A 22,295-nucleotide genomic window follows, 5' to 3' on the forward strand; every position below is an offset into this window, starting at 1 on the left:
CTAACTCTGCCACTTCTTCGGCAATCTGATCCCTTTTCCCATAATAGCACGCTTTTCATTACTCCAGGGACTATCTCAACCTTGGCCTTCCGCTCTCAAATTCTTAATACCGCGCCTATTGCCAATTTCTTAAAATTACTTCACCTACCACTTTCTGGAAGCCAATCTTTAAGAGCTTTGTCCTCTTCGCATCTCTGCAGTAAAATGCCTTCCTTGTTTTAGGGAATTAGTTGCCTCTGATTCTCTCCAAGTCCTAACTTCCTGGTCCAGATCAAGGACACTCCAGGTATTGAAAACTTGCGAAGGGGGGGTCTCTCAATGCTGTTTGAGAACTTGGAGAAATCATGGAAAGCAACAGGTCAGAAAACATAGTTCTGATTTTTCAAAGGTCGAAGGCGATTTCCCACAACTATAGGCTTGGTGGGCTTGCCCTCAATCTCCGACAAAACCATGGAAACCAAAAGCCTGCTTTATGCTCTTTAAGAAACAGTAGAGCAATGACTTGGAGCCAATACACGTTCTCTAAGCCTCATTTTGACAAGTCTGCTGGACTGGTAGATCAGGAAAATGTCATAAATATAGTTTATCTGGATTTCAAGCAAGGTTTTGTGCGGGGGGTTTTAATACTAAAATATAGTTGATTTACAATGTTGTGTTAGTTTCAGCAAAGTGACTCAGCTATACATATATATATATATTCCTTTTTAGATTCTTTTCCAGAATATAGTTCCCTGTGCTATATAGTAGGTCCTTGTTGTTTATCTATTTTATATATAGTAGCAAGGTGTTTTTTGATAATCATGTGAGCAAGTAGGAAAATACCGTCTGAATTAAAGTAAAACTAGGAGAACTAGTTACTGGGTGACTGTGCCCAAAGACTGCTAAATAATCCATTAATCTCAGTCAGAAGGGATGTTTCTAGAAGTTTGCTGAAGGTACTACCCTGAGATTTACCCATTCAACATTGCCCAAAATTTTTTGGATGATAATATAGAAGGAATACTTACAAATATGTAGATAATATTTATAAAGGGTTAGAGGAGATAATTAAAGCCAGAATTAACTCAACGCTAACAAGATATCTTTAACAGGGAAAATTAATTAAACACATAATATTGAGTGAAAGAGGCAAGTCATAGAAAAAAAATCACAATAAGATTCCCTTTAGGGGCTTCCCTGGTGGCGCAGTGGTTGAGAGTCCGCCTACCGGTGCGGGGGCCCCAATCAAGTAACTTTCTAATAGTCAAATGGCTTTAAAAATTCATGAGCTTCCCGTCTCTGGATGCATTCACGCCGAGAATGGAGGAGCTCTGTTACGGGTGGTTGGAAAGGACACAGAAGAGTACGATTGGTTGAAATAATCTTTCAGGTCCCTTCCAACCTCCACGGGCTACGGTTCTATGAAATTCCATGATTCAGTGCAACTTGTGCATTATGCCTGGGAAGGAAAGCGAGAGGCTGATTCTGAAACAAGAGAGATTTGTTTTCAAATATAAGCCTTACGTTTTGACAACTTTTTTTTTTTCTTTTTGGCTGCACCACGTGGCATGCGGCATCTCAAACAGGGATCGAACCCGCGTCCCCTGCTGTGGAAGTGTGGAGTCTTAACTATTGGACCACCAGGGAATTCCCCCACCTTCTTTTTAGATCGATACATGGCATTGGTTTAGAAGGTTCGGGCACCTTCTACCCCGCATTTCTGAGAATTCAATGGCCAAGAGCTTTGGGACCCCACCCCCACCAACAGAAGCATCTCTTTTCCTGATGTGCTTCAAGATTCTTGGCGCTGGAGGGGTCCCTGAGGTCCTGTGTCAACCTCCCATCCAACTGCAGGAATGCAATATGGGCTCAGAGGGACACCTGGAACTACAACCGAACGGAAGCTGACTCATGCTGTTCTCTCCTGCCACCTTCTGGCCCTTCCCTTCATCTCCTGCTTCTTCAGAATGCTGGAGGTGTCTACTCAGGATAAAACATTTCCAGGAGGCCTCTGCCACCCAGAATTCCTAGAGGGGAGGGACCCTTCCTATAAGGGGAAAAGCTTGGAGGACTTCCAGTGGTTCTTGCTAAATCTAGGAAAAGCATAAATTCACAGATGACAATGAATGGAAGAGACCTTAGAACTCTTCTGACCCAGAGCCCTCAAACTGATAGCCCATGGGCAATGGACAGCCCATGGACAGGTCTGATTGGATCTAGCAGTGCTGAATAATTTTGAGCTACCATATACACATTTGGAAATTTGACTTAAAAGCCAGATTTGTAATGTAATTTGCTATCAGATATTCGTGAAGTCTCAAAACTCAGAGCAGTAAGTAGTTGAGTATATCCACATTCTACCTGCAAGACACACCAACAGCCAGATTACAACAGTGCTTATCCCAACGGACCCCTCCCATTGGCTCTTGTAAAGGAGGACCAAGTGGTAACCCTCCTTAAACCTACCTTTCTAGCCTCTGCCCCACCCTTAGAGGAGCCAGCTGCTGGGGGGCAAGGGGAGCCCAGGGAGAGCTGGAAGAGGCAGAGTGAAGAATCAGACCTGAACCAGAAGGTGGGTTGAAGTTTGGAATCCTATTTGTGGTTAAAGTTTGGATTTAAATGATACTGGAATTTTTTTTAATTTATTTTTTATTGAAATATAGTTGAATTACAATGTTGGGTTAATTACTGCTGTTCAGCAAAGTGACTCAGTTATACATACATATTTTCTTTTTCCTATTCTTTTCCATTATGGTTTATCACAGGATATTGAACATAGTTCCCTGTGCTATATACAGTAGGACCTTGTTGTTTATCCATTCTATATAAGACTGGAATTTTTAATACATAAAAGGAAACTGTAATTTAAAAATGTAACTGTTCCTATCCTGGGAAGCGGTCAGAAAGTCATGGAATCTGACCTATTCATCCAACATGTCATCCAAGGGTAGGGAAAGCAGACCATTGTGGAAGGTGAAATTAAAATGCTCTTCTTTTTCCCCTGTCAAGTTCAGCTCCTTCAAAGAATGTTATTCATTGGCTTGTCTTATGGAACTTGATTTCCCTGGAGCAATTCGCAGCTGGAGCTCAGCGGCAGCTGCCCCCTTTAGAAGAGCTACCCACACGTGGTGCGCACACGCTTGCCCACCCCGCCTCACGGGCCCTCATTCCCATCACCAGCCTGCCCCCCGTAGCACTGGGATTTATAATCCTTCCTCTAGTTCTATTCCTTTCTCCAGTGGGCAACAGGAGGCCCAGAGGGGTCAAGTGACTTGTCGTTAAGTCACATAGTAAAGGAGCTGGGTTACATCCTAAAATGCACACTCCTAAAGGTAAAAAATCTAGGGTGAAAATGGTGTACGGCTCCCGTTCCTTCATGCTATGGGCATATCCTCACCCACGCTAGATCTTCTCTCCCGTCCTTTCTGCCATAGTAAGAAGAGGCGCTGGGATGCAGGGTAGCTAAGGTAGCAAGCTGGGGGTGGGAGACAGAACCGAAGGGGGGCTGGGGTGCTGACATCCCGAGTTGCCTGAGGCCAGTCCTGTTCCCACCCCCTCTCCACCCCCAAGCACAAACTGAGATGAAAGTAAGCAGTTTTCTTTTCCTTTGTTCGTTCTCCACTGCACTCAGATTTTAACTGGAACTCGGGAGTTTACTGAGAGAGAACCCGTCCTGTACCTCCGTGTCCAGACAGAGGTTGTTTCGTGGATGGGGACACCAAGACACCACTTGTCCTCTCGTTCCTCTCCACTTCTGAACTCCTGACCTTCCCCTAAGCCCCAGCGAGGGGTGACTCTGGGAAGGGGCTGGGCATTTTCTCTTGGATTAAATGCCCCACGAGGCAGAAGCATAGAGCAGTCCCCTCATACTCCCCCTTCGCTGAGCCGCTGGTACATCCGGGCTGAGAAGCAGGCCGAATCCCCGAGCTCAGCTGAGTCCAGATCTAGACATTCTGCCTTTAATAAAAAACTGGTACTACTGGTAGCCTCCAAGAAGGGGAACTGGGAACATTTATCACTCTACCCATATTTTCTTTTAAGTAGACTTTATTTTTTAGAGCAGTTTTAGGTTCACTGCAAAATTGAGTGGAAGGTACAGAGTTCCCACGTACCCCCTGCCCCCCTCACATGCACACAGCCTCCCCACCATCAACATCCCTCACGAACGGTATGTCCATTACGGCTGATGAACCTACATGACGCGTCATTATCACCCAGAGTCCACAGTTCGCAGTTGGGTTCACTAGGTGTTGGACATTCTATGAGTTTGGACAAACGTATAATGACGTGTATCCACCATCAGAGTATCATCCAGAGTAGTTTCACTGCCCTAGAATACCTGTGCCCTTTTCTACCTTTTAAATTCTGAATTTCTAATCACATAAAGGGAAATATTTTAAACATTCTTCCCAACTCAGAATCCCCAGAGATCCAGCGGAGTTCAGTGGTGCTTGGAGGGAGGAGTCGACATGCTGAAGTGAGGGAAGGTTTGTGTGTTTCCTTTATCCTCTTTAATCCCTGATATACGAGCAGTTGTCTGGACAGATGTGAGGGGGAAAGAGTCCTGGTAATCAGTGTATTGTCCTGTTCACGAAGGTCTTAACGACAATAAAGCCCTAATCGATCACTGGACTTAAACATGGCAGCGGAACGCTTTCTGCCACGGCAGGAGCAGGACCTCGAAGGGCCTCGCCGAGGGGCGGGAGGCGGGCAGGAACACGGGTTGCCCCCTCCCTCTTATTGAAAAAGGAAACATTTTCCAACCGTAGGCACTAGTACAGCTTTTCCTGTGACTAAATTTAAGCCTTGACTATTTCAGACCTTCCATCCTTTTCCTAAGACTCTTCTTAAAGCAATTCTAGTTTGGAAATAAGTTATGTAAGCCTCACTGGGTGCAGAGTACGTTAACCAAAGAACAAAAATTTCAGAGTTTTGAAGGGATTAATATAACGAAGCGAGGGGCTCCACAACTGAAGATAATTCTGGCAAGGCTGAGACGGATAAAAGGCCATTGCTCGAACTGTATTTTTCTCTTGACATTTCTCAGTCTGCAAATTTAACCTGTTGACCCTGAATCTGACTAAGAGCTAAAACGGTTCAAGTTCCACAGAACAGCCCTCAACACCTGGAAAATCCCATTCTCATAAGCATATCCCAGAAATCATAAGCAAATGTTGACCTTCTCTCTACAAGGCAAAGTGCTGAGGCAGAAACCAAAATGCCAGCAAGAACGCAGGCAGCCAAGCCTTCACCTAGGCAGGATGTGAAACGTCAGGCCACTCATCTTATATTTTTAATGCAGTGGTTACAGGATGGGGTTGATGTGGGATTGAAAAACAATACTGACTTTGGAGAATTCCTTTTTTTTTTTTTAGCCTTAAACACTGACACCCACTCACTAGGGTTGGGTACTAGCAAAAGCTACATGGGATTCTAGGGTGAGCGTTCACTTCCCCTGGCCTCTGTTCCTTGGCTGTCAACAAAAGCAGAAAACGCCTAGTCAGAGCCCACTGGCGTGTGCCAACACAGAGACCTGTTTCTTATTTCATCTGGCACAGTACAGAACTGCAGTCATAACCACTGAGGTGGAGAGCTTGGAGTTCCTCCAGTAATTGACACCATGAAATCGGCAAGACAAAACAAAGCAATCAGTTGTGAGAAAATGGAGGTATGTATATTCTAATGGTAAGCCATGGTTAACACGTGGCGTTAGATAGCTATTTGTATTTTCAGTGGACTCCTGAGTCCACCAAGAATATACACGGATCTCTACATTTTTCTATATGAAAAGTCTGGTTTCAACCTACATTCCCCAGATAGGTTGCTTTACTCAAAACCTTAAACCCCAGGATTCTAGTAGCTAAGGCAGTTAAAACCAAAAGGGCGCAGGTATTGCCTTGACTAATGACAAACAGAACCCACCATCCTCTAATAAACATTTAAGAAGTCAAACATGCTTTTTATAGCTGGGAGCAAAGCCTGACTGTTTCTGTGGCTCCTTCTATCCTGATACCTCCTGCCAACATACTGGGTAACATTAGAATAGGCACTGTCACAGAAGGGGTGACTCTATAAACAGAACGCTGGCCCAGAGATACGACATTCATCAGTGATAGCATTCCAGCAAGTCTACATGTTTTGCACCTCATTCCAGGGTCAGGGTCTCAGGCAGACCCCTAGGAACTCTAGGGGGGTGGGGAATGAGTCATAGACTTCAAATTCTAGGGCTCAAAGATCACGGCCCTCAGGCTCTGAGTTCTTCAGTTCTCTTCCTGGAATTCTTGGGCCATCTTCCCTTTACTGTAATTTGCTCTCTTCTTCCTGCTAAAGGGCAAAACTGACTGCTCAAAGGGCACCATCTCAGGTAGCCGAGAACCTCCTTCTTCCTACATGCCTAAAATAATTACACATCCCATCAGTGAGACTGCATCATGGAGGAGAAAAGTAAAAGTGAAATCCCCCACACACACTTGGTTCTTCTCAAACTATCAGCTTGTATTCTAGTTTACATATCATTCATCCAGAACATGATGAAAACGTGGGTGGCATCATGCATGTCGTTTGTGAAATGATATAACGCACACGAGTCTCTTGCCCTGTGCTGGGCCCATGTGCACTTGGCAGAGAAGAGCTCTCACGAAGCCCAACTTGAACGTGAGCCTGCTGAAGCACCCGCCGTGCTGTCCTCATTTCCCAGCTGTCACACACTTGCTGGAGTTAGATGGGTCAAGATGGACATTTAGCTTGGAATTTAAGTTTCTGATTTTATACTTTTGAGTACAGCTGGATATTTTCACAGTCTACTTTAAAATCCAAAGGTTGCCCACTCAGCTTTACTATGATCATTCTGAGTATGGGATTTATTATTCAAAATGCTGTACTTCAAATCAGAGAAAAGCGGCTTCAATACCACAGCTCGGGAAAAACTGGAAAGTGTTCCATTTCTCCATCCTGCTCAGTTTTTCCCATAACCTGTTCCAGCTTGGAAGACGAGAGTTTCCCGTCTCTGACGGACGCAAATGTGGGAAGAGGAGCTTTGCTCCTAAACAAGAGGCTAGAGCTGAACTCTCCTTCTCTAATCTTGCTGTATGTGTGGCTCTTACCTTCCTTCCCAAGTGGGGGAAACCATTGGCACTGAAGAGTTAAAAGGTTCACCAAAATCTGGGCTTCAGAAAGTGTTAAAAACAGCACAACAGGGCTTCCCCGGTGGCGCAGTGGTTGAGAGTCCGCCTGCCGATGCAGGGGACACGGGTTCGTGCCCTGGTCCGGGAAGATCCCACATGCCACGGAGCAGCTGGGCCCGTGAGCCATGGCCGCTGAGCCTGCGCGTCCGGAGCCTGTGCTCCGCAACGGGAGAGGCCACAACAGTGAGAGGGCCGCATACCGCAAAAAAAAAAAAAACCCAAAAAACAAAAAACCCAGCACAACAAAGAGATACTGAAGGGGTTCAACTACAGCTTAGTGCCTACTTTGCTAAGGTCAAAACCTCCTATATTTTGGTAAACATCCTAGTCTGTTCCACCACAAGCTCTGTGACAAACTTCCCCTTGCCCAAAGATCATGACCCTAGGTCAACAAAGGTGGACAAGAAATAAATTCTCAAGCTACAGGAATACAACAGAGTTTGTGAAGTAAATTAAATGATAATGTGAACCTCACCTGCACGCAGATCAGAGTAGGGAAACTGAAGGCAGAGCTGGAAAGAGAAATCCTCTCTATGCATGATTTGATCAAGGACACAGCTCATAAAATTGCCAACAATTTGGAATTTTCCTACAGGAAGTTGAGGAAACATGCCAATAGCAAGAAGTGAGATGACTTCAGTGCCAAGTTTGACCGGTTGGCACTGAATCAATGTCCTCAAAAGAAAAGGACGAAGCTTCCTCTGGGACCACGGGAGCTGGGGAAAGAAAGCTACCCACCGCACAGAGGTGGGAGGAGACCACCACAGAGCAGCTAGAAAGGTTTGAGCGCCAGGGATTCAGAAGAGAGACCTTGACATTTGAAACCAGTGTCAGCTGAGAGTTAGGACATGTGTACGACGTGGACCCCAGGATCTCTCACACTAGAGTAAAAACAGATGTATTCTTCAAAAGCTCTCCCCGTATATGTTATCATGTGCGGTAGAGAGGAGTCCTTCTTAAGCAGCAGAGAGAGCTGAGGTGACAGCGGCAATGTTAGAAGCAAAGTCTCCCCATTCTAGACATTTGCAGCAGTTTGCCTACAGTAACCAGGCAGGAGGGCCACCTAATTAAAGAAGCACAGTTACTAATTTACACTCAATCCAGAGTGTGTCTGAGAAAGGTCATCCACTCTGACCCAATGGGCATCTGGGGGAGAGACACATTTATCAGTGAGGCAGGAAGATTACCCCGTAGAACCTACCAGTTTAAGCCTATATAATAGATGAGGTTTTCACAGCCCGATCACCCTCAAAACTAGTTTGGGGAAGGAAATAACAAGCTAAGAATTTATATATCGGTATCCTCCCAAATAAAAAAACGAGTCTTTATTATTACATTTCCAACTCATAGAACTCCAGGCTGAATATGACTGGACATATATACACACACAATCACAAATTTCTGGAGTCATCTCCCACACCCCTTCTCACAATTTGGCCGAGTTATGTCTCAGGAAATCTTCCAGTTCAACCCCATACACCAGCTTGGGATAAACAGAAACCCTGAAGTCTTGTGGTTTTACCCGCCACTCCAAAGTGCTGTTACAGGTGGAATATCTGCTGGAGGAGGTATTTTTGCTGGGTTAGAATACAGTTGCAGACTCTGCGTGTGGTTAGAATGTGCGTCTGCATGCCTTCTGACCTGCAGGCTTTGTGCCTTCCCCTTTCATTGTCTTGTCCTATCTCTTGCCACACGGGTTGCCTTGCAGGCTGTAATAAAAATGTATCTTCTATTCAGAATCATCCTGGAGGGCAGGTGGTGCAGATGGGTAGGACGGCTACATATTAAGTTACTGAGTCTACAATTGAGAAATCTGCACTCTGGGGTTCTAACTCAAAATAAATATTATTTCAAGGTAAATAAACTACTTGGCTGGCTAGTGAAATGCTTAATTCTTTCTAAAACCATAACTGCCAAGTAGACTTGTGCTTTATGCTACATCCCAAGACAAAAATCAGGTAACCTACATCTTCAAAATGATCCACAGAGCATCCCTTCCTATTTCTCCCCTCACTGCTGAGAAATGCCTCTGGAGCCTGAAGTTTAATATACGCAGCTGGGGTTACTCAGTGCTCAGGTAAAAATCGCCAAAAGGCCCAACCTTGATTAACACCAACTATTTATTTAAGCCTGATGGTACCTGGATGGAGGCTCTCAATGGGAAAAGGAAGGATGTAGCACGTGGAAGCTTGGACGAGCTGAGGGCAGCTCTGCTAACAGACTCACAGGGCACAATGGGACGTGACCATTGAAGCCAGCAACCTTCTGAAAACATCACTATCACCTTCAAAACCCATGCTTTTTTTTTTTCTAATCAGGAAATCGGGGGTGAGGGGAACATTCCAAGAACAAGGGCAGCCAACCTTCATGAGGTACCAGGACATGCTCTGGCAAAAATATTTTCACCTTCCTAAAGTTATATGCTGTCTTCAAGTCCAACTATATTGTGTACGTGTGTGTGTGTGTGTGTGTGTGTGTGTGTGTGTGTGTATGCTCCTTTTCTGAAAGCAGAAAAGGGAACAATTTTTTTTAACTCCGAAGTTGGTAATATTTGTAGAATATTATTTTGGTTGGTTGTTGTTTATGACTCAGAACACAGATGAAATCAAAACTTCTGCAACTGTCCCTAAATTCACATCTTTAAAAGGTCCTTTTCTCCATTCACATGAATTCATCTGAATCATTGCCGTCCTGTAGGAAACAAAACAGTGAAACCATAAAAGCCTTCGAAATAAATAACTTGATTAAAAAAATTTACAATTAGTATTAGGTAACAAGCCTCCTTATGCCGAACTGCAGAATTCAGAGTAAAAAGTAAAATAATTATATTCACTCATTTCTTCTCTATCTTTAACTGCTAGTTGTTTAGAATAGCTACATTAGCAGCTATATTCTCTAAGGTGTAATTACATGGCCTGGATTGCCCAGCAATAAGAGACCAATGATTCCCAAATTAAGAAGTAAGGCCCAATGACTTAGTATAAGATGTAACAAGAGTGACCGAAAGGAAACGTAACTCTTCCTTCAACAAATATACCATAAAATGAAACCAAACAAATACTGCCTCAATGTTTTAATGCCAACAAAGCTGCAAATATGCAAAAATATTTTTGACCTAAATTCCATTACTTTGAGCCTCAGGGTTATCACGTATCTGTTATTTCACAAGATGGCTTCTTTTCTTTTTTTTTTGCGGTACGCAGGCCTCTCACTGTTGTGGCCTCTCCCGTTGCGGAGCACAGGCTCCGGACGCGCAGGCTCAGCGGCTATGGCTCACGGGCCCAGCTACTCCGCGGCACGTGGGATCTTCCCGGACCGGGGCACGAACCCGTGTCCCCTGCATCGACAGGCGGACTCTCAACCACTGCGCTACCAGGGAAGCCCTTTTTTTTTTTTTTTTAAACTGAAAAAAGTCAGCAGGAAACTACAGGCTAGGTATCAAGTTAGCTGGCTTGCCAAGCTTTTGATGAAAAACATCTTACATGATGGTGGTATATAGTGTAAACAAGTCCTGAAGATCAAGTACAAAAGTAGAGCCCCAAACTCCTTTCTGGGCTACTGCACACGCTAAGAAAACTGCTCTGGATGCCAACATTCACTAATAATGTGACTTCCGGGACATTTGCTTGAAAATGTCATAACTTGAACACAACACTGTTTTGACTTCTCTCTCTTTCCCGCTGCTTTATACCTCACTTGTTAGAGAGGGAGAGGACTTACGCTTATAGGTATGCTATATGCTTTTCTCCTTAATAACTCGTATTAAAGATGGGCAGGGAAATAGGAGGAACAGGTGGAAAACAGTGATTTCTGTGAAGTCTGGTTTGATCTCTAGTTTCATTCAGCAGGCTTCTCTGTGCTTCTCTTCAATTAGCACAACGAACTGAGGCCACAGTAAAAATGCCTTGGATAATTGTACAAAAAGAAAACTAATGTTTGTAGTCTATCCACGCACCAGAACTCTGACTGCCTGAAAGTTCTAAACTGAAATAACAGCATTAGGGATGTTGAAAGAGTCAGCCTGCAACTTTGAAGGTCAGCTTTAGATGCCAAACACTGAGGATGTTTGTGTCCCCAAAACTCACTAAGATAATGTGGCTTGGGGCCAATCCAAGTAAATTACTCCCTATAAAGGCTGTGGGTTAGATCTGCAGAGTTGCCATGTGTCTGGGGATCTGTGTTTGGGATTAAAGTAACGTTTAAATATAAGCTGCGATCCAAGACTTGATTTGGACAATTTTTGTATTTCAGATTCCCTTTAAGAGTCAATATGTTTTTCAGCGTAGCAAAATAGGTTTCTTGTCATCCACTTAAAAAGTGATATGCAAATAAAATGTCAAAAGTAACTGCTGATGGTTCCTGATGCCTAATTTAGAAAGATTAGAAAGAAATTATAGATTGAAGAGAATTATTCTACATAGGAGAGCAAAAACTCAAAATTAAAACCAACCTCAGAGTGGAAGACTAATATTTTTCCTGATGAACTTATATAAGCTAAATTAAAAATTAAGTCATATCTTATGTAAACACCAGCCTTTGACTGAAAATCAACTGATCATGAGGCCAAAGTGGATCAAAAAAAGGTCTGCGTCCCCTTAACAGAAGACAGTTACAAAGAGAATGAAAGCCCATCCTTTTGAAGTATGGGGAAAAGCTGTGTGAGTCCTACCACTGAGAGAGAGAGAGAGAATGGAAACACCCAATGCAAAACTTCTCAGAAATTTGAACCCGATTCCAACCTGGGCCTCAGGAACAGAGGTAGCAGCAATGGGGGAGAGAGGAAAGGCAGAAGGGTTAATAATCCTTTGGTCTACAAATCTGACTTCCTAATTCTGGAACTTTTAACATCCGTAGCTATATTATGGTGGTGTTTGTATACATATGTATATTTGCGTGCGCACACGCGCGCATGTGTGTGTGTGTTTATTTCTTAATTCCAAAACAACATTCAAACTTTGAAAATCCATGATGAAAATGCCTAAGGTCATAACATAATATACGTGCCAGATTTCTGCTGAAAAGTTGTCTCTAAATAACAGGAAACTTCAATAGCAACAACAATCACAACAAAGACATTAGATTTGGGTTATGTTAAAGACTTCTGCTCAACTGTTAAACTGTTTTCTAAGAATAGTTTCCAGAAGGGATTAAATACGTCTCATCTTCTGATACTGATACTCTGTGTGTAAATAACAACTAAGGACTACAAGGATAAGAAATAGTAATGACCGTTTATATTGTCTAAGTCAAAGAAGAACTTTCACACACGTGACCTTGTTTAAATTTCAGAACAGCCTCAGGAAGTAATATGTCTCCTTTTATTGCTGATGAATACTCCTTCTGAGAGGTTAAGTAACTTTATTAGTCTTATCCAATTAGTAAATGACAGTTTAAGTGTCTAAACTTCAAATTCAAGGTTCTATTTAATTACATAATGCTACTCTGGAATTTTTCAGGAATAAATTATGAAGATACATCTCTGACTCATAAAGGAGACTCATAAATTTAGTTTTTCAAAGAGACAGGAATAAACATATTGTTCTTATCCATTTTTAGAAGGATATATAGCTATGAACAAGGTGTAAAATCCTATTAACAATTATAATTCATGCACTGAATATGGGGTTTGGCTAGGTAACCCTTAAGGGACCTTAAATTCTGTTATTTCCAAGCATCTAGAGCAGTTCTGTTTAACAGTATTTTTTGCTGTGACGGAAATGTTCTATTTCTATACTGTCGAATATCATAGCCACTAGCCACACATGGCTAGTGTGACTGAGAAACTGAATTTTTAAATTAAATCAAATTAAATGTAATTTAAATAGCCACATGCAATGAGTGCCCAGTGCACTGGACAACACAGATCTAAAGCATCATACATTATACTATAAACATTCAACATAGCAAATATATCCACCTAATTTCAATTTTCCGCAAAGACTGTTCAATAATAGCTAAATTGTACTATCTTTAGACACTTCAAAATAAATTTTGGGAAAGACACGTGGATCACCATTTCCCTTTATCGTAGGTCCTGAGGAACATGAAGACAACCAATACTGCTGTTTAGACTACAAATAAGATCTTTTGTTTCATTTAACTGAAGGTGATAATTTTGTCCTCGCTCAATTACAATATAGAATCTACGGTCACATTAACATAGAACAGTAATAGATAAAGGCACTTTTGCATGTCTGCAACTAGAAAAGAGGGGAATGGGAAATGGGAAAGTCCTATAAATACTAACAGACCTGCACTTCACAACAGACAAGGTGTAACAATCTCTTTCCACGAGGTGACCTACTTAAAAACAAACACAAGGCAAAGTCCACAGGGAAGGGGGGGGCGGTCAATGTCTAATAGAATCCACCTGAGTGTATGACTGTTGCCAAACCACGTCAAGCCATCTGCAACATGTGAACCAACACCGGCCAGAAACTCGGTCATTAAAAACTTAGTGAATTATTTCAAGGCACAACATTAGAGCAAAGAACTTGAACATACCTGATTTGAAGACATATTCTCAACTTTCATTAGTGATGAATAGCTCCTAGAAGAAAAAACACATTTAAAGGTTATTTGGCTGCCAATTAAGTATCTCATGAACCTTTACCAGGTATCTAGCAATGCTGAGGGCCTTTCGAAGAAAATATAATCCCTGCTGAGCTCAAGGAGATTGCAACATATAAAGGATAAATATCTATGACAATAAATAACATGTGCACTACACTTTATAGTTTACAAACACGCTTGCTCACTCATATCATGTCACTTCCACAATAACGGTGAGGTGGTGGCATTATTCAGATGAGGAACTTCATCTATAGCCAAGAGCAGACATGATTCAGACCTGAAGTACACTGTCCAGACTATAGATCTACAGGAATTCAAAAGAAGAAACACATTAGTGTGGAAAGGGCTGTCGGGGTACTCTTCTCAGATGACGTGTAACCCAAACTGAGCCTGACAAGTAGGGAGGATGACTGAGGAGGGCAGATGCAGAGATCGGCATGAGCAAAGGCAAAGAGATGGTACTTACAATGACATTTCAAACCAACTCAAGTGGAGTCTGAAAGCCAAGTAGCGGGAAATCAGGCCGGATGTGTGGGGCTGTTACCTTGTCCTAACTATGTGAGTCAAAGCAGTGCGATCAGCAGGAAGCCACAGTACACGATTGAGTAGACAGATGAGATTCGACAAGTATTTATTAAATATCCATGATGTATAAGACCCTGCGCTAAGCCTGGGGAGAAAATGGAATGGGAAGAAACGAGAAAATGATGAATAAGACAAAGCCTAACCCCAAAAAGCTTATCAGGAAAGGAAATAAGACCTATTCAGTAGTGGCTACATAAAAAGTTCTAGTAAAAATGCATAAAGAGACAAAGGAAAGTAAGACCACATAATACCAGTGTTTTAAAAAGTGTAATCCGGGGACTTCCCTGGTGGTGCAGTGCTTAAGACTCCGTGCTCCCTTGGGACTTCCCTGGTGGCGCAGCGGTTGAGGGTCTGCCTGGCGATGCGGGGGACGCGGGTTCGTGCCCCGGTCCGGGAGGATCCCGCATGCCGCGGAGCGGCTGGGCCCGTAAGCCATGGCCGCTGAGCCTGTGCTCCGCAACGGAGAGGCCACAGCGGTGAGAGGCCCGTGTGTCAGGAAAAAAAAAAAAAAAAAGACTCCGTGCTCCCAAGGAAGGGGGCCTGGGTTCGACCCCTAGTTAAGGAACTAGATCCCACATGCATGCTGCAGCTAAGAGTTTGCATGCCACAACTAAGGAGCCGGCGAGCTACCACTGAGGAGCCTGCAAGCCACAACTAAGGAGCCGGAGAGCCACAACCAAGGAGCCCATGTGCCACAACTAAGGAGCCCACCTACCACAACTAAGTAGTCTGCCTGCCACAACTAAGACCCAGTGCAACCAAACAAATATATTTTTAAAAAATAAATTTAAAAACATAATCTGTAGCAGAGACAAGAGAGGGAGAAGGGCAATTAAGGCAAGGAGACCAGTTAATGACAACGGTACTTACCATTTACCAAGGACCCTTTACTTGCTAGGACCTGTATTATGTGCTTCATAAATTACTGCTCATCCCCACAACCACCTCCTAAGGCAAGGGATAGCAGCAGGCCCACTGTACACGCAGGAGTTACGGAAGCTGTCCAAGGTGTCACAGCGAACAAGTGGGGAGGGAGGTTTTGAACCAGATCTGACTCCCAAGCTTATAGTCAGGCCATCGTGCTCCAGTCCACCGCAATATCCCACCTTGAGGGCATGAACGCAAGGGGTTAACGGCTGTGCCGGTAAGAAGGGATAAATCTGAGAGGAATCAAAGATGACACCAAGGTTTCTAGCATGAGTGATCTGAAGGAAATAATGTTACAACTGAGAGAAATGGGAAAATGTTACAAAGAAGATGTTCTTGGTTTAGGACAATGTCACACTTGAAGTGATGGTGGGACAACCAAGTAAATATGAACTGTAGAAACTGGAAACTGAGGACCGGAGGGAAGGAGACTTGTCACGGACAGAGACAATGAGCTGGGAGACACCCAGAGAGAGATAGTAATGATGCTTGTAAGAGTCAGTGATATCAATAAGATATAAATGGACAGATAAGATCAATAAGTTGCATGAGCAGAAAGAGAAAGCCATGTTGATAAAAAAGTAGTTAAGAGCAGAGAACCTCACTTCCAACTTTATTTTAAAATCACCTGTGAAGATTAAAATATCTTCAAGCGCCCAGCTGTGGGCATCTACGAGCCAGGTTCAGGAACCACAGGGTCCGAATTCCCACTCGTATGAAAGCAACACACAAATTACCCTTCTTTAGGCCACATACCTCCTCTGCGCTCCAACCCATTAATCCAACTGCCTGCCTTTTTCGGGGGATGCCTCAAAGACACTTTCAGATTCCTATGTCCATACCCAACTCGTGGTCTTCCCTCCAACCAAAAACAGTTTGGTTCCTTTCCAGCATTTCCTAGCTCAAAGAATAGCACCACTATCCATTCCATTTCACAAGCCAGAATCCCCGCAGTCATTCTTTTCCCTGCCCCTCCTCTGAATCCAATCTATTTTCAAATCCTCGTCCAGTTTTGAAAACTATTTCTCATTGGTCCAGTTCTCTCTGCCTCCACATCACCACCACAGCCCAAGCGACTAACTCTGTCATGTGGACAGCTACTGGCCTAGCCACTCCCCTACCTGGCACCCTTTCCAATCAGGTCAGTCACATGACCTTTCCAAAACACAAACCTCATCACACTACCCCTGACTTAACACTCTCCAATGACCTCATAAAACCCTCAGCCTGAAGACAAACATGACCAACAAGGCCCTGCTGGACTAGCCCTTGATCCCTGGGCTCCCTCTGCTCCAGACGTTTGGGTCGGCTTTTAGTCCTGTGATGTGGTCTTTGCACACACGGTTCCTTCTGCTTCCGGTACTCTTTCCACTGCCCCTGCCCTTTTAACTAGCAAAATAGTTTGGATCTTAGCTCAAGCATCACCGTACCAAGGGAAGCTAATTTCAGTTACTCATTCACCTGTAATGTACTGACGAGTCACTCACTGCATGTGCAAAGCACAGGGTCGCATTCAAGGAGATACAGGAATGCAGAAGTGCTGCTTTGAGGGAGCTTATGATTAAAACAAAGACCTGTGGCACAACACAGCATTATTTATGGAAGGCAGCAGCAGTAGTGTGTGAGAGAGAAACAACAGGAGGTACAGTGAAAGCAGCCACTTCTACACCTGACCATACCATCCTTTCGATCACTGGTCTCACCATTACCTCCTTGACACGTCGCCAATAAACCCTTCCGACAAGTTTTCTCCTTCCTAATATCCCAGGAAACCTACAGTTGTTCCTTAGCACTTACAGCATGAAATTCTGGACTAAACAAAACCTTTTAAGTCACTCTCCAATGTACCTAATTTTTCATTCTTTTATTTGCCTTTGAATCACCTTGACTCAGGTCTTGCCAACCTGGGCATTCTTTGCCTCACAGGCAGCAAGCTACAGTAGAAGTGTGGACTTCAGAATTACAGACTTGAGTTTGAATTCCTGCTTTGCCACTGATCAGCTATAAACTTTCACACGTTAACCTCCTTGCTAAAGTAATCTCTGCCCCCAAATAAAGTTCATGCCAATTCTCAGACTGACGACATGCTTACCTGTGACTTGCCATCTTACCTGGGTCTTGTACTTTCCTGACTTCAATCACCTGAACCTCAGGTTCCAATTCTGATCTCTGAGACTCCCAAATTTAAATATCCCCATCTCAGGTAAACTCAGGCCCCACCCTTGGTCTTTTCTGATCTGGTATTGACTTGCTTGTTTCTTCCGGTTTCAATGTTCAGATGGTGAGCTTCATTTTGATGTTAATAGATGTTTGTTACAGTATGACAAAAGCCAAGTAAGTGAACACAAGATTATACCCTGAGAAAAGCATAATTTGAAAAGAGACATGTACCACAATGTTCACTGCAGCACTATTTACAATAGCCAGGACATGGAAGCAACCTAAGTGTCCATCAACAGATGAATGGATAAAGAAGATGTGGCACATATATACAATGGAATATTACTCAGCCATAAAAAGAAACGAAACTGAGTTATTTGTAGTGAGGTGGACGGGCCCAGAGTCGGTCATATAGAGTGAATTAAGTCAGAAAAAGAAAAACAAATACCGTATGCTAGCACATATATACGGAATATTAAAAAAAAATGGTACTGATGAACCTAGTGGCAGGGCAGGAATAAAGATGCAGACGTAGAGAATGGACTTGAGGATATGGGGGCAGGGGGCAGGGGGGAAGGGGAAGCTGGGACAAAGTGAGAGAGTGGCATGGACATATATACACTACCAAATGTAAAACAGATAGCTAGTGGGAAGCAGATGCATAGCACAGGGAGATCAGCTTGGTGCTTTGCAACGACTTAAGAGGGGTGGGATAGGGAGGGTGGGAGTGAGGCGCAAGAGGGAGGGGATATGGGGATATATGTACACATATAGCTGACTCACTTTGTTGTACAACAGAAACCAGCCCAGCATTGTGAAGCGATTTTACTCCAATAAAGATGTATTAAAAAAAAAAAAATAAACACAGCAGGTAAGCAGTCTGTAACCATGAATCCAACTACTGAGATGAAACTGACTACGACACATTGGAGGGAGCCACGGACACTCTTCCACAGAATCTGTGGTGTCCCCTGGGAGACTCACAGGTACCTGCCTGAAGGACCTCTCCAAAAACTACATGGAAACTGAGTAGAAGCTGTTCTGCTTCTCTAACTTTCCAGGCAAGGTCACTTCTAAGGCTCTGACTACTGTCAAAACCTATGTAGACTCTCTTTTGCTACATCCTCTTACTCTATGTATGGCTTACAGTGTAGCAGGTACGGAAAGAACATGCCATGTGAGGCTTCCTCCCTACACCTAACCCTATACAAAGATTCTCTAAACTAAAATCCCACGAGATACTAGGCTGACAGGGCAAGTGTGAGCTAAAAAGCTGTCTAAAGAGCTAACGAACAAGATGGGTAAGTGAGAATTAATATGTGAAGCCTAAATAAGGGGAACTTTTCATTATTGTGTGAATGAATAAAATGGTTAATAGAAGATGTTAATATACTGCTATCATTTAGCCTCCACACTTTGGCATCCTCCCAAACAATCTAAATATTTCTTCAAAAAACTACCTAAAAGGATGATCTTTATGTAGACCTATCTACATTATCAGATCACTGGAATTTCTGCACACCAAGGACAAGGGTAAAGTACTCATTTGCAAGAACAAGATGGAGTTCTGTCTCCAGGGGCTGCTGCTCGTTTCATCTGAGAAGGAAGTTGGTGCCTTCTGTGTTGTGGGCTTTGTTCTGTTCTGATCCCGAGGCTAATGGATATACTCCTGACTAGAGTTCAGAGAACCTGGACTATACAATGACAATTCCATCCATTTTTTTTCTCCTGGTAGAAATTAGAAATGAAAAGCTTACTGCCATTCCTGTTCAGAAAGTTGAAAAAAGGAGTCTAGAGTCTAAATAATGGCTTTAGAATTGGAAAGAAGTTGGATATCTTCTGGGTGTGAGGCTGTTAAGGATTTCTTCCCTGAAATCATCTGGAAGCACTGGGGATACTGTCCAGGATGAGACTATCTTCTCAGTTTGTCTGTAGAATCCCCTGAAGACTCAGAAGTCAATTTTCTTCAGCTATCACAGCAACTAAATTGGACATTCCTTACCAGATGGTCCAAACAAAAGAATCAACTGTTGGTGAAATTTAATGGTATTTTCCTTGTCAGAAAGGCAAGTGAAAGACTTCAGAATGAGAAGATTTTGTAGGCATAGCCTTTGATCTCTCGGGTGGAAGAGTCAAAGACAGAAATTAAAATGATGCTAGCACTGCAAGTGTATAAAAACAGGTTATAGAACAAGTCCGAAGCTTAGAGCTTTTTGCTGGAGTTTCACAGAAGCTGCGGAATGGACTGAACAGAGGGCAGAAGAGAGTGGTAACAGTGTGTGTGAGCTTGAGAATCAGACCGAGACAAGCTATGTGCCTCTGAGTGAGTTACTTAACTGCTCCTCAGTCTGTTTCCTCTTCTACAAAAGGCAGATGATCAAAACATTTGCCTCACATGGCTACTGTTAGGATTAAATGAGATAATGCAGTAAAGCACAATACAGTGTTGGGCAGATGACAAGTGTCCAAAAATGTTAGCTAATCTTTCTTATTGAATGTTATAAGTAGGGACTTCCCTGGTGGTCCAGTGGGGAAGACACTGCACTTCCAGTGCAGGGGGCCTGGGTTGGATCCCTGGTCTGGGAACTAGATCCCACATGCATGCCACAGCTAAGAGCCCACACGCTGCAACAAAGATCCCGAGGGCCACAACTAAGATCCGACGCAGCCAAATAAATAAATATTAAAAAAAATATAAAGACCTTACAAGTCTAAAAAAAATGTTGTAAATAAATTAAGTGACATTATATTTCTAACATATAATATTATGTCTCTAAACAACATTACGGTAGAGTTTTAAGAGGCACAAAAAGGCATGTTTTCAATTTTTTCTCCACTCCGCACTAAAAGCAAAAAGAATAAACTAGTCTAAATCCTGTATCACTCAAAATTCCACACGTTTTTCAAAACTAATGGTATTGGTAATTTGTCTTTCACTCACAACACAAAATGGACTCACAATTCTACGTCAAATTGAACGTTTAAATCTCTGCATCAGTCTGTCTCATGCTGGCAGCTTATAACTTGGGGTAACACTTCCGGAGTTCTCCATTTGAATATTGTATTGTAAATGCAGTCACTCACCCTGTTTTAGCAGAACCCCCAACAGGGACGCGTGCATATGGATAACGAATAAATACCAGTGCTTGATCATAAAACCTCCACTCTGGCCCAATGATCTTTCTAATAATCCAGGGTATTCCAAGGAAACTAGGTCAGGACAGGGCAAGACAGCTCATATTGATCCTACGCCCTTCCCAAAGGAATCAATAACTTTTTTTTTTTTGGTATACTTATCACAAATGAAATCTATGGAAAATAGTGGGAAAAAATCTAGGAATTCTGTGACTAGAAGTGGCAGGATTAATTTCCTTCTTTCTCAAAGAAAAACTGAGGCCCCTTCAGGTATAGTACTATGCATCTACAGAGAGTCAGTATAGTAGGCAGAATAATGATCTTACTCAAATGTCTACATCCTAATCTCCAGAACCTGCGAATATGTTACCTCACATGGCAGAAGGGACTTTAATTAAAGATCTTAGATGGGAAGGGGTGGGATAGGGAGGGTGGGAGGGAGGGAGACGCAAGAGGGAAGAGATATGGGGATATATGTATATGTATAGCTGATTCACTTTGTTATAAAGCAGAAACTAACACACTATTGTAAAGCAATTATACTCCAATAAAGATGTTAAAAAAAACCCAAAAAAACATAAAACTATACAAAAACAAAGCTCATACGTATCTTCTTTAGACTTCACCCTATGGAAATTTAGAGTTGTAATAAAGAGAAGACTATAAATTGTCATGAAGACTGCTTGACACAGTGAGAATGGAGCTGATAACTTGGCACTCTGAAAAGGCATGGAACCTGTCTTGGTGAATAATAATGAGGAATGGAAAAAGAGAGTGGATAAGGTAAGATGATGAAAGTACAATGGTTCATTGTGTAATACAAGCAGGAAGAGAAAAGTAGTTCAGCTCTAGAAGTTCTTGTGAACCTGAGAGCATTGAGATAAATGACATTTGCAAGGACTTCTGGGAAGATGCTGAAATGAAAGTGCCCGGAATGCTGTCCAGCTACTACTCAGCACTATTTTTCTAAAAACCAATAGATTCCAGAATTCATTCCCTTTCTGTTAATAGAGTTCCTGTGATTTCTCTCCATTTGTGTCCAATTCACTTATTTAAATTTAATTTAAAAGAGGTTTGATGTTCAATTTACAAAACTGAATAAATTTTATCATTTTAAAATAAAATTAAAATTAAAAAAGATCTTAGATGGGGAGATTATCACGCAGTATCTGGGTGGGCCCAACGTCATCACATTGGTCCTTAGAAGCAGAGAAGGCTGTGGTCAGAGAGGGGGCCGTGACTATGAAGGGGCAGAGAGAGGCACTGTTGCTGGCCTTGAAGAGGAAGGAGTCACAAGCCAAGGAGTGTGGGTGGCCTCTAGGAGCTGGAAGGTAAGCAGATTTTCTCTTAGAGCTCCAGAAAGAAACACAGCCCCGCAGACACCTTGATTCTAGCTCAGTGAGAACTATTTTGAACTTCTAACATGAAGAACTGTAAGATGATAAATCTATGTCATTTTAAGCCACTAAATTTGTGGTAATTTGTTATAGTAACAATAGAAAACTAATACAATCAGTATTTTCATGGCCTTATACACTAGAATTTCAGGATCCAAGATGTGTTTTAACTACTATTTATTGTTTAAAAATGCTGTGTTTTGGAGCAGGCCTCTCCACATTAATTACTTTAAACTTTCGAAATCTATAAAAGAGAGGTTTTAAAAACAGCTTTTAAGAGTTACTAACACTGGCCTTTAGAGCTGAGACATTTTCATTCAAATACCATAGCTAATGTAAAACACTCAATATAGTA

The 22,295-nt window shown here is 42.6% G+C and overlaps 1 protein-coding gene across 3 annotated transcripts in view; it reads right to left on the reverse strand.

The window, feature by feature from the left end:
- The window catches only part of CCDC25 (coiled-coil domain containing 25), a 61,275-nt gene that overhangs the window by 12,324 nt on the left and 26,656 nt on the right, over positions 1-22,295 (reverse strand). The window contains exons 8-9 of one of the 3 annotated variants that reach the window (XR_009519936.1): positions 13,668-13,713; positions 149-332 (exon numbers count right to left, since the gene is read on the reverse strand). Coding sequence is in view for 2 of the 3 variants with exons in the window: in XM_060015225.1 (XP_059871208.1) it covers positions 9,825-9,854; positions 13,668-13,713 (76 nt within the window). In the remaining variant the exon portion in view is untranslated. Of the gene's footprint in view, positions 1-148; positions 333-4,033; positions 9,855-13,667; positions 13,714-21,775; positions 21,868-22,295 lie in introns of those variants that run through there. The other 2 variants (XM_060015225.1, XM_060015226.1) reach the window with 2 other exon arrangements.

This window comes from Delphinus delphis, chromosome 6 (genome assembly GCF_949987515.2).
Source record: "Delphinus delphis chromosome 6, mDelDel1.2, whole genome shotgun sequence".
NCBI lineage: Eukaryota > Metazoa > Chordata > Mammalia > Artiodactyla > Delphinidae > Delphinus > Delphinus delphis.